Source organism: Crotalus tigris, unplaced genomic scaffold (genome assembly GCF_016545835.1).
Source record: "Crotalus tigris isolate CLP2741 ecotype Arizona unplaced genomic scaffold, ASM1654583v1 scf7180000017666.379230911805:20528666, whole genome shotgun sequence".
Lineage (NCBI taxonomy): Eukaryota > Metazoa > Chordata > Lepidosauria > Squamata > Viperidae > Crotalus > Crotalus tigris.
The window spans coordinates 7,072,296-7,088,177 of NW_024096552.1; the positions used below are offsets into that span (position 1 = coordinate 7,072,296).

At 38.8% G+C, this 15,882-nt stretch overlaps 1 protein-coding gene across 11 annotated transcripts in view; it reads right to left on the bottom strand.

The window, feature by feature from the left end:
* The window catches only part of TENM3 (teneurin transmembrane protein 3), a 565,275-nt gene that overhangs the window by 413,421 nt on the left and 135,972 nt on the right, over positions 1-15,882 (bottom strand). For 10 of the 11 annotated variants that reach the window (XM_039336655.1, XM_039336657.1, XM_039336656.1 and 7 more), the window contains one exon: positions 4,186-4,464. In XM_039336655.1, the coding sequence (XP_039192589.1) occupies positions 4,186-4,464 (279 nt within the window). Of the gene's footprint in view, positions 1-4,185; positions 4,465-15,882 lie in introns of those variants that run through there. The other variant, XM_039336667.1, reaches the window with a different exon arrangement.

Genomic DNA, 15,882 nt, shown 5'->3' on the forward strand with positions numbered 1-15,882 from the left:
TTATTCATTGATTTTGGGCTGGTCATTCTCTTCATCCTTCGGTTCATCCTTCCTCCCCAGAGTTGTTTTGGGAATCAAATGGAGATACCAATATAAGTCATATAGAGGTATTTACAAAAGTATGATATAAACCAAATAAATCAATAAAGATGCAAAATTTACATCATGTCATAGTCAGCTCCACTATGTAGGTAGACCATGCAATCAACTCCACTCAAAAAATAAAAGTACTTCTATTGAAATTGGTTGTAGTAACAGAATCTTACAAGTGTTGCACTTCCTCATTTCCCTTATATTTCAGAGGTCTTTCACTGAGTGACTTCTGAATATCATCTAGACATTCCAGACTTAAAAAATGTTTCAGACCCTTTTGCCTAGGCAAAAGTTTGTGCATATCTCTATCAAGATCATTCTTCTTACTCCCTATAGTTACAAATTCCCCCACTGTATTTGTCCTATATTTCATTTATTCTCCTACAAAATATCTGGGACAAAGATTCACCCAAGATGTGGGTGAATAGATGGGAAAGAGTTATGGAATAAAAAAGAATAAATGATTTGAGAAAGTTAAATAGGTTAAAAACAACAACAAGGGATAAACATGGAGGAGAAGAAGAGAATGTTGAGAGGAAGAAAGAATTTGAAGTGCATGTTAGGTTTGTAAAAAAAAAGTGAAATGAATTTGATGTGTGTGTCTCAGTTCCTTCTGTTCTGATATTAACTTTATGACTTAGTTCTAATATAGATAATATAGACATTTCACTTACATGATGTTTATTAAATAATTTCCCCTTAACATCTTGAAATTGTCACTTTCAGTTTGAAACCTTTTCAACATCTATACATTTGCATGCTTCTGGAGCACAACCTATTAATAAGGCTAAAATAGGACATAGAATACTATTGAGAAAGAGACTGAGAATAAGACAACTTAACTTAAGCAATTAACAGAAATTATATCAATCTGTTGTATATTCCCATAAATATAAACTACATACAATCCAAAGCAAAATAAAATATGTATTTGACAGTCCCCAATAACTTTGAATATTACAGTAATATAATAGTTTCTATTGGAAAAAAAAACATTTATATTCTGAGAAAAAACTATGTATCATTGGGACCATCTCTAAGTGCTCCATATATTCAAATCAAACTATGCTGGTGAAGATTGTGAGTGTTACATTCCACAACAGATAAGTTGTCTAAGAAACAGGACATATAGAACTAGACTGCTGAACCCTTAATCAGCTAAAAGAATTAAAGAAGGAAATTCCCAGAAAATCAACAGTTGATTTATCTGTTTTAGTTAGCTGAATTTCTATTATGAATAAAAGCAACAGATCTAATTCTTATAAAATTAGTTGCTTTATCTGATAATACAAAATAAAGGAAAATGCTCAAACATCAATGTTTGCTACTTTTGATGTGGCATATATTTAAATGATATCATCTTAGAGAAAGGATTTATTTACTTTTTCTGCCATATGAAAATTGTTATATCTATGTTATTACAGGAACCTACAATGGGTTTCATCTGTTCCAAAACAGGCATATCTCCATTCACATCTCTCCCAACACATAAGATCATGCATAAATTACATAAGAAATCTTAACAATTTTATCTTGGTCAGAAAATTATTAATAATATTCCATTCAAAGGTTTAGTCCATATTTTAGGCCACCTTTCCAGGATCACTCAGTAGAGTCAATTTTAAGCTTTATCATGTGAAAAATGTAATTTAGGAACATTTAAAAAATTCTAAACAAAATCTAACTCCCCTAAATCTTGCAACTGATAATATAAGAATGAAAATATAAACGTATTCTCTAAACGCTTTCTGTAATCTTATACAATACAGTATTTAAGAAGTTTATTTACTTTTACTTGACCTAACTCTAATCCTGATTCTATTTTTATTCTTTTCTACTGAAGACTGCTAAGAGCAACAAAAATGGCTTCTCATTACATTGCTCTGCAGTGATTTCTTTCTCTAAATCTTGCACTAAATCAGAAGAAACAGAAAGTTTCAACTTTCTTATTTTAATTAATTTTCCATTTTTATTATATATGTATGTATGTATGTATGTATATGTATATGTATATGTACATATATTATAAAAACAAACAAACACAAACACTAGGAACATTTTTAAACTAAAAACGTTTAATCTAGTGCCAAGCTTTCATCGGCCAACTGCCGACATCATCAGGGCTTAAAACCAGTCGATGGGAGTCTCCTTTATAGTGCTAGTCAGTTTCTGCACACGGCTCCTGGACCTCGTCATCGGTCCTACTTGATTGGGCTGTGTGTTGGTTCTATTCTTGATGTTGATTAATGCTACCGCTCCGTTACTTGCTCTACTTCCTCCACTCTCCTTGTTTGTGTGTGTGTTGTTATCTATCTCCTTACTACAGGCTCCTGAGTTCGGCGTATCCCTTCCCCCCCTTTTTTGGCCGTTAGTTTCCTCTGTGTTTTCCCAGTTACTCCTTCTCGCTCCATTAGGGCATGTGCTGGGTATTCTCTCTCATCTTTCCCCCCCCCCGCTACACTTCCCATATGTTCATGGCCATGTCCTACACGTATACCACCTCCTATGGTCTCCATTCCTTCTTCCTCGTCTCCGATGTTAATTACATTCAAGTCACCCCAATCATTGCGTTGCGGTCTCCGTTTTGATCCGTTGCCTTTGCCTAATGCGGCTTGTACTCATCCCCTCTTCATGGGGGTATTGTTGCATTGTGTGTCTGAGCCTACACCTCTCTTTCTCGTGGCCTTATGCTTACACGTAGGGTTAGTTGGTGGGGTGGCCATTCTTCCTCCCTCCCTTTTTTATGTTTGTTAAAAATCTACTGTTGCGATCTTCATATTGTCTATGGTGTTTTGGGTTGTCCTCTTCTTTCAATCGCAATCGAGTTTTTATTGTGGGGCCGTCAATACACCGTCCAATGGGTTCCACTCCACTGTTTTTATGTTTTATTGTTGCTGCAAGTGCATGAATATTGTTGATGTTATCCGTTGGGCAGCCTGGAATCTCTGATGTGAGGGCCTTTTGTCGATGTGTCCACAAGAAAGGCCAGGAGATAGATAACAACACACGCACAAACAAGGAGAGTGGAGGAAATAGAGCAAGTAACGGAGCGGTAGCATCAAGCAACATCAAGAATAGAACCAACATGCAGCCCAATCAAGTAGGACCGATAAGGAGATCCAGGAGCAGTGTGCAGAAACTGACTAGCACTATAAAGGAGACTCCCATTGACTGGTTTTAAGCCCTGATGATGTCGGCAGTTGGCCGACGAAAGCTTGGCACTAGATTAAATGTTTTTAGTTTAAAAATTTTCCTGGTGTTCATGATTGTTTGTTTTTATAATATGACTATACCCAGGATTTGTATTTTTAATGAAATTAGCAATAATATACATATAAATATATATAATGTTTCATAACAGCTATATTCTGGGATAAAACTGGGATGCAAATTTATTTTGCTCCAATAGATTTTCTCCAAAATATTATTCTCTTTTAAAGAGCACTAATATTCCTATCCCCAGTGAAATTATTAGAGATTGCAAAATCATTATTAGTTTAGATTTATAAAAGAAATGCATCCACTATTTTATTCTGGGAAAAGCTCTACCCTTTATTTCTGCAGGCCATGTTTCTTTCAAATATAAAGGAATATGTATGATCTAAATTGCTGTATAATTTTAAAAAAAGATGTTTTTTTATAAAAGTATCTATAATGTTCTATTTTTATGAACAGAGTTCAAAACATCAAAAATAAAGATTTGGTTCATCAGAAAGCTTCTTTTGTTCGAACTGTTTTAATTTATATTTCTTATAAAACTGTTTTATGTTCTCAGGCATTTTACTGATATATCTCTTATTGTCTACATAGGGCTTTCTTTAACCAAAGTATATATGCTAACACAAAATTAGGAAGCCACATGGATGAAAAAGCAATTAGAGATAATACTTCAGTGTTCTAATGTCACCTGTGTTTTACCTAATTCAGAATAATCTTGTTACATTAACAATCAATTGGGTAAAATTTACAAATGAATTCTATTTCCATTTGTTTTGTTTAAATGTTTGTTTAAATTATAATCAAAATTAAAAATTAGTATTTCATACATGAAGTTTTAGAATAGATTTTAAGTTTAGACATAGACAAACTTACCATTCTCACTGTCGGACTTGTTTTCATGCTCAGTATCAGTTAAAGTAAGAGCTGAGTTGGAACGACTTGAGAGACAGGAACTGCGACCTGATTTGACCCCCCTGCCCCATAGTCTCATGGCATGCTCTGGAGACATCACTCCTTCATTTTCAGTGTCAGCATCTGACCCTGCACTGATAGAGTAACCTCTGTGGGGAAGCCCCATTTCAGCACAAAATGCCAGTCCTCTTCGAGTCGCTGGTTCACAAACTCCTAACTGTCTTAGGGTAAAATTCTGTCCTAATTAGGGAAGAAAAACAAAACATAACATAAGAATCTTTTTATTTTTTTAGAAACAGAGTAATTAAATTAAGATCACATTAACTATACACATTTTTCTAGTACAGTAATATTTAAAATTTTGTTGCTAAAATCTACAGGGCTATAGTTAATACGTCCATTGTAATTTGGCCAACAAGTGATGAACCTTTTAATTTTCTTCATTCACATCATTACTGTTTTCATTCTTCAATCCCTACAAAGTATTCATACATATCACTGCAAATCTAGAAGGACCGAGAACATGCAGCAGTTCTTCCCCTCAAGCTGATTGGGAAAAGATTGTAAATATAATATAATCAGTATCTACCATAAGCTACTCCAAATCCAGGTGCAACAAAAATCCCCTTAACCACCTCACTACCCTTATATTTCATAGTTGAAAGTTGCTTTACATAATTTTAAAAGAAAAATAGAGAGTAAAACAGTAAAATAATATTAATCGCTTTTTCAAAAAATTATTTCCCACAAGTAATCTAACGTTGCTCTTATATAGCTTTCTGTGGCAAATGTAAATATATGTATATATAACAATATTATTGAACTGAACAGATTCAAAAAGAACAGAAAAATGAAGGCATGGTTCATGAAATGCAAACAAAGTTAATGTCCCAGACCAGGCAGCTTTTAACTGAGGCAGTTAATTACTTTATTGTTGTGGTCTTATCAGTTGTTGCAATCAGTTTTATCTGAGTCAGGATAGTAAATGGATTCTAAGACACTCATAAATAATGTAAACAGTTGCTGCAATTATCTACAAATCAAAGAGTACTTATCACTATGTTGCACATACATAACAGAATAAAAATGCATGGAGGGAAAAAGATAAGTGTCTCAACACTAAATAGTCCATAATGGAAAGTAAACTGTGTGAAGGCTATTAGGATGAATCAGTAAACAATCAAATGTTTAAACAAGAATCCCACTATATAGTTTACTGTTGGCTGTTTAAAGATTAAAATCCAGGATTCTCTGAACATTCACTAGATACTGTCATATCATTACCAATGTTTAGCTATTGTACAGTTTCATTTGTAAGTTCTAAATTGACAAAATGACAATATTGTTTGAGAACAGAATGAATGGAATATTTATTTATTCATTTATTCAATGAAAATTTCTACTGCAATCAAATGACACCTGACATAAGATTAGCATAACTTAAATTGAAAACAGATACTTTACTATATGTCTAGGGGGTAGTGCTATCATAACCTCAAAATGTACATTAAGAGGTAGGCTGACATATTTCACCAAGCTATAAAACACTCTTTACAAACAACAATCACTGTGTTTATAAGCTAAGACAAAATATTTTATGGCCCAATATAATGTATAAATTTAAACTATATATATTTATAATTCTCGAGAATTCACAAATATAATCTTCACCTATGTAAGCTGTCAGTCATGATTTTATAATTTAATTTTTGACTTTCAAGCAAAGCACATACATTCAGATGTTTCTCCAAATATGCTATGTGCTAAAAATGCTTAGTTTATTTTTTTAGCATAATGGTGTATTCCCATGTCAGTTATATCTAGCAATCTACCTTTAGAAAATGAAACTGCCAAAAATCAATTACATTTACTCATCGGATTATTAGCAAAAACAGAAAGAAGCTACATAGGAAAATATATTTTGACTATTCAAGACTGATGTTTAAACATTAGCTGACATGTTTATTATTATCAATCAATCAATGAATCAATCAATCAGAATTGGAAGGGATCTTGGAAATCTTCAGTCCAACCCTCTTGTCAAGCAGGAAGCCCTATATCATTTCAGACAAGTGGCTATCCAATCTCTTCTTAAAGACCTCCAGTGATGAAGCACCCACAACTTCTGAAGGCAAGCTGTTCTACTGATTAATTGTTCTCATTGTTAGACAGTTTCTCCTTAATTCTAGGTTGATTAATTCCCATCCATTGTTTCTTGTCTTGCCTTCTCCTTCTTTGAAAAATAAGTTGACCCCCTCATCTTTGTGGCAGCCCCTCAAATACTGGAATACTGCTGTCATGTCACCCCTAATCCTTCTTTTTTCTATATTAGACATACCCAAATTGTGCAACCATTCTTCAGATGTTTTAGTCTTTAGGCCCTTAATCATCTTGGTTGCTCTTCTCTGCACTTTTTTTTCCCCAAAGTCTTAACATCTTTTTTGTAATGTGGTGACCAAAACTGGATGCAATATTCCAAATGTGGTCTTACTAAGTTTTTATAAAGCGGTACTAATGAAATGTGGACATTTTTATTTAAATTATACAAATCAATATTTGCTCTTGTTTTTATAATCATAAATGATTTTATATTTCATATTCCTTTTTCATTCTATTAAAATAAATTAGATAGATTTCCTTTGGTCTATCCATATTTATCTATGAACTGATTATATTTAAATGCTGCATACAGTATATTATGTATAGAACGTATTACTACTATTCCACATACTTAATACAGTATTTATCAACAACATTTCCTGGGGCCTCCAACACTATGTTTTATTCCCAAACTATGAATCATGCAGCATAATACCAATAAATGGTTTATTCAAAGTATTTCATGCTAATTCTTGAGCATATTTGAGAGAACAATAAACAAAATCCAGAAGAAAGTTAGTTATTGTGATCCCATACTGAACATCAGAGTTTAGATAAAGAAAATGTCATATAATCAAAATGTGTACCAAATGAAGGAACGACATCACATTCAAAGGGAATATATTTCACTTCATCGTGATTTAATACACAAAGATGGATGCAGAAAAGATCCAATTTACTGTGCAGACCAGCTGTAACAACTGCTATAGTTTGCTCTCTTATTTTAGATTAAAAATATATATTATTGCATATTTAACATATTTGTTTATTGATCAATAAACAAATACATTTGTTCATTAATTGAAGAATGCACTTGTAAAGTTATAAATTTAACATATATTTGTTCTATAATGTATTTTGGGATTGAGTTTTTACATCAGTTTTCTGTACTGGAATTAAAAAGCAAAATAAATAAAATGTATTGTACTAATGTATAAAATAAACAAACAAAAGAGACTTTACTTATAGTAAATATTTTATCTATTCATAAGATGTATGTTTAAAGCACAAGCATAAAGAACATAGTTTAATAACTAGGACATAAAAGAGAAAGCAACATGATATGAGAGGCTTTTTTTATTACACAGCTTGGAAAAATATACATAAAGCATCTGTCCCATTTATGCATTATGTATGTATATAATCATTATTATCACAGTTTTAATCCTCTAATATCTCTGAAAAATCCTAATATTCTTCAATACACAATTAATTGGCTTCTTTTCCTTTTGCATTTTTGTACTGGTTTTAAGGCTCTTTTCAAACTTTGGATTTGAAAATGGCACTGCAGTATATAGTTATTTGTGGACACAGAGGTGGCATTGCAGTTCCTGATGCTGTTCACAATTTTCTATCAATGTTTGGTTGTGCCTATCTTCAAAGTTGGTGGAGGCTTCACAGCACAGACTTCACCAGCAGGTTCTCTCAGCAACTGCTGCTTCTTTGGCTGGATGTCACAGTGATGTAGGGTTTCTTTCATAGTGTCTTTGTAGCCCTTGAGCAGTCGAGGTCTCTACCTAGACTCCAGAACATTACACAGCAACTGGCAAAACATGCAGCAGTCATCCATTCTGATGATGTGTCCCACCTGTCTGATCAGGGCTTAGATGATTAGGGACCAATGCTCGTAGATTCTGCATGATCCAAGACCTCCAAGTCAGATACACAGTCTTGCCAATGAATGCCAAAGAGAGTGGAGAGCGCACATCTCAAATTTCTCCAGTTGACTGATAAAGAGTCCAAGACACATATCCATATAGGAGGGAAGGGAAACCATAGCTCTGTAGACTTTTAACTTTGTGGAGATGTTGTGTTGACTGAGCATTCTAGTATAATCACATAGTGCCTGGCTGGCCTTGCTGATTTTGGAATCAATTACTTTGAGACTCTTCACTCAAGATGATGCTTCCCAAGTATTTGAAGCTGTTTTTTATCAATGGGTGGGTGTTGTCAACAGTGATTTTTCTTTCTATGGGTTTGGTACTGGGCATGGGCTGGTGAAGTACTTCAGTCTTGTTTGGGCTGATAATTAGGACAAAGAGCATAGCAGCTTCTGAGAATTTGTTTAGCATGAATTGTAATTGCTGTCTCTGTGTCAGGAGTGCACAGTCATAAGCAAACAGGGTTTTTGAATGACTGTGTGGAGGCACTTTATCTGCACATTCAAGCAGTGAAAGTTAAAAAAAGCTGTCCATGATATTTGACATACATTTCCTCCTTCAGACCTTGACAAGATGTAACAATAGGCAGATGAAGAACAGATTGAATAAGACTTGGGCTAGTAGACAAACTTGTTTTACCCCCATTGGAAATGGCAAATGCAGTTGATGTAACACCATTCCATTGTGTAGTGATTGAATCAACTTCAGGAATTTCCTCAGATATCTGTAACATCTCAGAATGATCCAGAGAGCCTCCCTGGTTACGATGTCAAATGCCTTCATTGGGTCAACGAAGACAGAGTAAAGAGGCTTGTTCTGCTCAATGCACCTCATCTGGATTTGCCTTATAATGAATATTATGTCTTCTGTATTTCGTTTTGGCTAAAAGTCACACAGCACCTCTGGAAGTTTTCTTTCTGAGAGAGTGACAAGTTTGTTTATGACAATACAGGCAAAGATTTTTTCTGAGATAGGCAAGAGTACAATTTGATTTATTTCTCTTATTTTAGAAAGCCATAATTAGCGAATCACAAAAGTCATCAGGTGTCTCCTCCATGGGTAAAGTATCTTCCAAGATGTCTTGGAATGCTTGCAAATCATTTGAGTCTAGTGCTTTACAGATCTCAGCATGAATCCATCTGTAAGAGATGACCAGGCCGAGGGAGGGATCTTGACCACTTTCTGTGTGATATAGTTTCAGGTATTTGAAGAGTGTTCTTATTCCCCACTCCCCATTCCCCAATCTGTCTTAATAAAAACAACAGAGACTTAATTTCTAATTCCCTGATCTTCCTTTATTGCTCTCATCTGAATGCATTCCAATGTGTCTGAATCCTTCCTAAGTATCATATCCAGAACTGGATGCAGTACTCAAGATGAGATCAGATCAATACAGAATAATGTATTATAAAGTGGAAACTATACTTCTGGGATTCAATGTAAAAAAGTATTTTACTTCTTTGCAACCATATCAAAATGCTGACTTATTTTCAGTTTGTAATATACTATTATATCAGAACCATTTTTACAACTACTATTAAGCTCCCATACCAAGCTAGATAGCCCATCTTTTACTTAATTGTTAATTCTGGCAGGTATATTTTGTTAAATGGGTTTTGTCATTGGTAATAGCCACATGCCTATACTTTATTTCTTTTATAATTCCAAATAAACTAATTGGCACCAACATGTGAAGACTACTAATGTTTAAAATTAATCTGCACATGCAAAATATGTACACTGGATTAAAAAGCTGGGAAACCAATGAAATACTATAATGAAGAAAGATAACTATCAAGATCCAGGTCTTGACAAACTCTGATTAGAAACAGTATACCATTCCAGATGGAGAGTATATAGCTAAAGTACACAGCAATTTTAATACACAGCAAAAAAGCACCTGAAGGACTCTTAGACTGTGAGGAACAAGATTCTCTTGTCTGATGAAACCGAGATTGAACTATTTGGCCTCAATTCTAAACATTATGTCTGGAGGAAACCAGGCATTGCTCATCACCTGCCCAATATTATCCCACCAATGAAGCATGGTGGTAGCAGCAGCATCCTGTGGGGGTGTTTTTCAGCAGCAGGGATTGGGAGACTGGTCAGGGTTGAAGGAAAGCTGAATGAAGCAAAGTACAGGCATACCCTCAATGAAAACCTGTTGCATGGTGCTCAGGACCTCAGTTGGGCTGAAGGTTCAGTTTCCAACATAACAATGAACTGAAGCACACAGCCCAGACAACACGGAACCCTGAATTGAACCCTATTGAACATCTCTAAAGAGACCTGAAAATGTCTGTCCACTGACGGTTGCCATCCAACCTGACTGAGCTTCAGAGGATTTGCAAGGAAGAATGGCAGAAAGTCCCCCAATCCAGGTGTGCAAAGCTTGTCGCGTCAGAGCAAAAAAGACTCAAGGCTGTAATTACTGCTAAAGATGCCTCAACAAAGTACTGCGTGAAGGTTCTAAATACTTTTGGCAATGTGATATTTTTTTCTTTTTAATAAATTTACAGACATTTTTAAAATTCTGTTTTCACTTTGTCATTATGGGGTACTGAATACAGATTAATGAGGAAAAAAAATGAATTTCAACAACTATAGAACCAGACTGCAACTTAACAAAATTGATAAAAGTGAAGGGGGTCTGAATACTTTCTGAATGCACTATATATAGAGCCACCAGTCTCAATTTTGTGACACTTAGCAGATCATAATGCAAAACATAAAAACAAGAAATTTAAAGCCCTACATAGCGTAGTTAAAGGGACGCCTCTTCCAGTTACATCTATCCACCCCATCAAGATGAGCAGGAGGGTATGCCAAGAGTCTAGTCTACTAAGAGCTTGTATGTATGTGTCAGGAGCTAGGTGGCATGCCTTTTTCTACTGTGGCCCCTTGTCCTATGGAATATCATTCATCCTGAGGTGAGATCATACTTGCTTTCCAGACATGAGTTTTCCATTAACCTTGATGGACTCTTCCCTTTATGAACCTGAAGAATGGTTGTGTGCGATATTAAGTAAAAGTTGTCTTTGCTGCTTTTCTGTTTTTACTTAGTGTTTTATGTTTATTAATATTTATGTATTGTATGCCACCTGGCCATGTTTTATGATATTCACTATATAAATATGTTAAATAAATAGATAAAAGTCTGTTTGTTGTTCCCATACTGAATGGCTATGACTCTATTTTTCTTATGTAGTTCCTGAATCATGTCTTTGTATAAATATAATGAAGTTCTAAGGCAGATTGTACTTTACTATGTTGGCATTTCTCTAAATATAACTGAAGGAATATATAAACCACCTTGCAATTCCACCTAGTGTGACATATTAACTTTTGCTATGGGATATGTTATCTTGTTATACTTAATTAAAATTGTTTTGATTTATGTCATTTATATATTGAATTAGGTACATTACTAATTATAAATGTTTGGGGAATTTAAAATATGGTTAACTCTTTCAGCCTACCGAATGCATACTAGATGCAAAGGGAGGGGAGCATTGTAATTGCAACATCACTACTGCTTTTATCTGTTTCTCCGTCTCCTACAAGAAACTTCATTAACTTAAAGTAAAGCTTTGATTTGGGGCTTGTAATCTTCTCCAGGAGTTCTAGCCCTCAAAATCTATTAGAACATAATCCTGAAATGATGTAATTCAACCTCTTTTTCTGAGCGAAATCAGGCTAACTTATGTAAAGAGCATTGAAACACACTTTAAACTATTGCTAAAATTGTGGCACTTGCCACTCCATCATCCTCCACAAAAAAAGCTTATTGAAATAACTGCAAAGATGATAATAGAACAGAACAGAACAGGATACTTTCTGTTATACAAGTGTGATTAGACACACAAAGAATTTGTTTCTGGTGCAAAAGCTCTCAGCATACATACAAAACAACAAAGTAATAATAATCATAATAATATACCCATAAGAGAAGATAGTGGAAAAGATGAAGGATAAATAATAATACTACAGCCATATAACATGGGCAAATATACTTAGACATAAGACAGTACTGCAGGAATTAGGTGTTCAGCAGTGAGGGCACAAGGGAAAAATTGTATAGGTATACAATGCCCTGTAGCAGCATCCTAAGGGAAGGAGTTGAAACAGGTTATGTCCAGGATGTGAGGGATCTGTAGATATTTTCTCAGCCCTCTTTTTGACCCATGCAATATACAGTCCTCAATGGAAGGCAAGCTAATTGCAATTGTTTCTTTCTGCAGTCCTAACTATCTGTTGAAGTCTGTACCTGTCTTACTTGGTTGCTGTACCAAACCAGACAGTTATAGAAGTACAAATTACAGACTCAATAATTCCTCTGTAGCACTGTACCAATAGCTCCTGGGGCAGTCTGAACTTTCTACGTTAATGCAGGAAGAACATTCTTTGTTGTGCCTTCTTAATGATGGTTCTAATGTTAGGTGTCCATTTCAAATCCTGGGAGATTATAGAACCCAAAAACTTTAAGAACTCTACTGTTGTTACTGTGTTGTCTAATATAGTAAGAGGTGGTAGACTAGGAGGGCCATCTCCGCCATCTCCCTTCAGGAAAGGAGCCCTCATCTGGTGCAGGCCCTGTTTACACAGTGGCTCTGACGGGGGCAGCAATTGCTGCTCCTCCTGCTGCTCCAAGCCCCTTGACCGGCCAACCACACAGGGAAGCAAGAGGTGGCGGTGGTGATCCCTGCATCGCCAAGCCTGGCCAGCAGCAGATCTGGAAGTGAAACTGTGCCGCCCATTCTCGTGCTGGTGGAGGCAGCAGTGGGGGAAGGTAAGCTGTGGCGCATGCCCACCCCTCCCCCACTGCCACCTCACATTATCCCACATGCACATCCCAGAGGCGCACACTGGACAATGTGGGGCAGCAGTGGCAAAGAGTGGGTGATGGGGCTCCGTGGCCAGTTTGCTATTATGCAGGACAGCCAGCATGCTGTGGCTGTTGACGAACACCATCAGCCCCCATACACTCGCTGGCCTCTGTGTGCAGGGGCACACTATCTGTATTTTGGCACTAAGAAATCCCACTAACCTGCTCAGAAAGGAAAATTTGTATTATTTTTTTTTTTTAGAACTAGAACAGAATGGGAGAAAACAGAGAAGTTGCTGGACTGAAGAACAAGTTGGATTGAAAATCTTCGCACGGTCTCAGAATTAATTTATTAATTAATTTCCAGAAGAAATACCTATAGCAGGAACACCATTGGCACGGGCAAAGAAGGCCCTGGGACAGCTGGAAGGAAGCCCAGCCCATCTACTCAACAGCTTTGACGGGGGGTGGCTTCTGCTGCTGCTCCGACCAGTCAACTATGCAGGGAAGCAGGAGGGGCAGCTGGTGCATGAGATCCACTGCCAGCGAGCAGCCGAAGCAGCTCCAGACCCTCTGCTGCCCCTCCACCTCCTTCTGCTTCCCTGCATGTTTGACTGGTCGAAGCCGTTGAATGGATAGCCCCAGGCCAGGCAAGGGCTTCCTTTCAGCTGTCCCGGGGCCATCTCCATCTGCGCCGATGGGGCTCAATGGACAGTTCACATGTGTCCTTGTGTATGAGTGCGTCCCCACCCTGCCAGGCAAGCAGAGCCACGGCGGTTACCTGCCTTCACTGTTCTGCTGCAAATACTGTGGCTCTGCTTGCCTGGCAGGGTGGGGACGCACTCGCACACAGGGGACACATGTAGGCTTCTGCTTCACTTTCCATGTGGGGACTGGACTAGGTGCGGAGCCTCCACACTGCTTCTTCCCCTGTGGACACTGGGAGTGCCCACTCCACCTACCCCGCGTCCCAGGTCAGCTGCCGCCGTCCTGCACTCTCCAGCCCATCACTGGCCAGCTGGGCATGTCAAGTTCAGGTCTTGGGCAGATGGAGGATGGAGGGGAGCAAGAGCTGTGGCTGCCTGGCTCCTCTGCCTGCGGACGCGTGCAGGGAGAGGTGCTGCCCAACTCGGTAAGCCGTGGTCCGCCCACAGAAGGCCGGGGATGGGTGCAGTGCTGCCCATGGGGGCAATCTGACCAGCCCCAGCCTAGAGGGGTGGAGAGGCCGAGGGAGCCCAGAGGCATCCTGGCATGCCCAGCTCGCCTACTGCCCCGGGATGAGCGGTAGGCAGCATGGGTGCTCCCGATGTCCGCAGGGGAAGAAACTGCGTGGAGGCTCCATGCCTAATCCAGCCCAGCCCCGGCACGGCAAGTGAGGCAGCAGCCCCATGTGCGGCCTCGTGCGCTCCCTTTCCCTGCCAGGCAAGCGGAGCTGCAGCATCTGCAGCAGCAGAGCGCAGGCGAACAGCTGCGGCTCTCGCACCCTCCGGCCTCCATTCGCCTGAGACCTGAGATCAGCATGCCCAGCTGTCTGGCAACAGGCTGGAGAGCGCCGATGGTGGCAGCTACCCCAGGATGAGCGGTAGATGGGTGGGCACTCCCGATGTCCGCGGGGGAAGAAGCAGCGAGGAGGCTCTGCACCCAGCTGAGCCCCGGCATGGCAAACGAGGCAGTAGCCCCACATGCGTCCCCGAGCGCGAGTGTGTCCCCATCTTGCCAGGCAAATGGAGCCACAGCATCTGCAGAAGAACGCAGGCGGGCAGCGGAAGGCACAAGGAGCCCTGATCCCAGCACAATCCCTCCCCCCTCTCCTCCTCCCCTCTCAGGAGCCTCCCCCCATGCCTCCCATCTCCCCACAGAAAAAAAATCACAAGACACTTCTGTTTTAACTTTTTTTCCTTGTCGCTTTTTGGAGTTTTCATCCTGCTTTCATGAGACAGCAGACTTTGGGAGGGGGTGTAGCTGCCCCCTTCCCCCCCAAGCCATCAGCTGAGCAAGATGCCCTCCTGTCCACTGTCCCACCCACAAGAGACCCCCTGGATCTCCCCCCAATCCTGCCCAGCCCTCACAGGCATCCCTCCCTAGGAGCAAAATCGAGCTGGCCACGCCCACCCTGGCCATGGCCACCTAGTCTGCCATGACCACCATAACCATTGCCACCCAGCGGGCCATACCCACCCAGCAGGCCATGCCCACCCAGTGGGCCATGCCCACCTGGCACCCAGCGATACATACGTGGGTTTTGGGTTGCAGTTTGGGTACTTGGTCTCTAAAAGGTTCGCCACCACTGATCTATAAAAAGGACCTATGTATAAGTCCCCAGAGATTCAAGATGTTGCAAAATATAGTGCAGTATCATACTGACAGCATCATCTGTAACCTATTTGCATGGTAGGGAAACTGTAAAGGGTTTAGCAGCAGATCCGTGATGATTTAAGGTGGGTTATCACTAACTTTTCAAAGCTTTTCATAACTACAGTCGTCAGAGTAGCCAGTCCGTAGCCATTCGTCTCTTTAATGGAAAGTTTCTTGGGCACCTGGATGATAGCAGAGTATTTGAAAGGAACATAACACATTTCCAGTGATTTATTAAAGATGTCGGTAAAGATAGAGACCAGTTGATCAGCATAAGGTTTCAAGCAAAAGGGAGTTACTCTATCTGGGCCTGGTGCTTTTCTGATTGTTTGTCTATGAAATAGACCTCACACATCTTTTTCTAGGATCATCAGAAGTGGTGGGACTAGAGGGATGGAGCTAGGTGTAGGAGATTTGGCTATTGTTGGTGTAAGAATG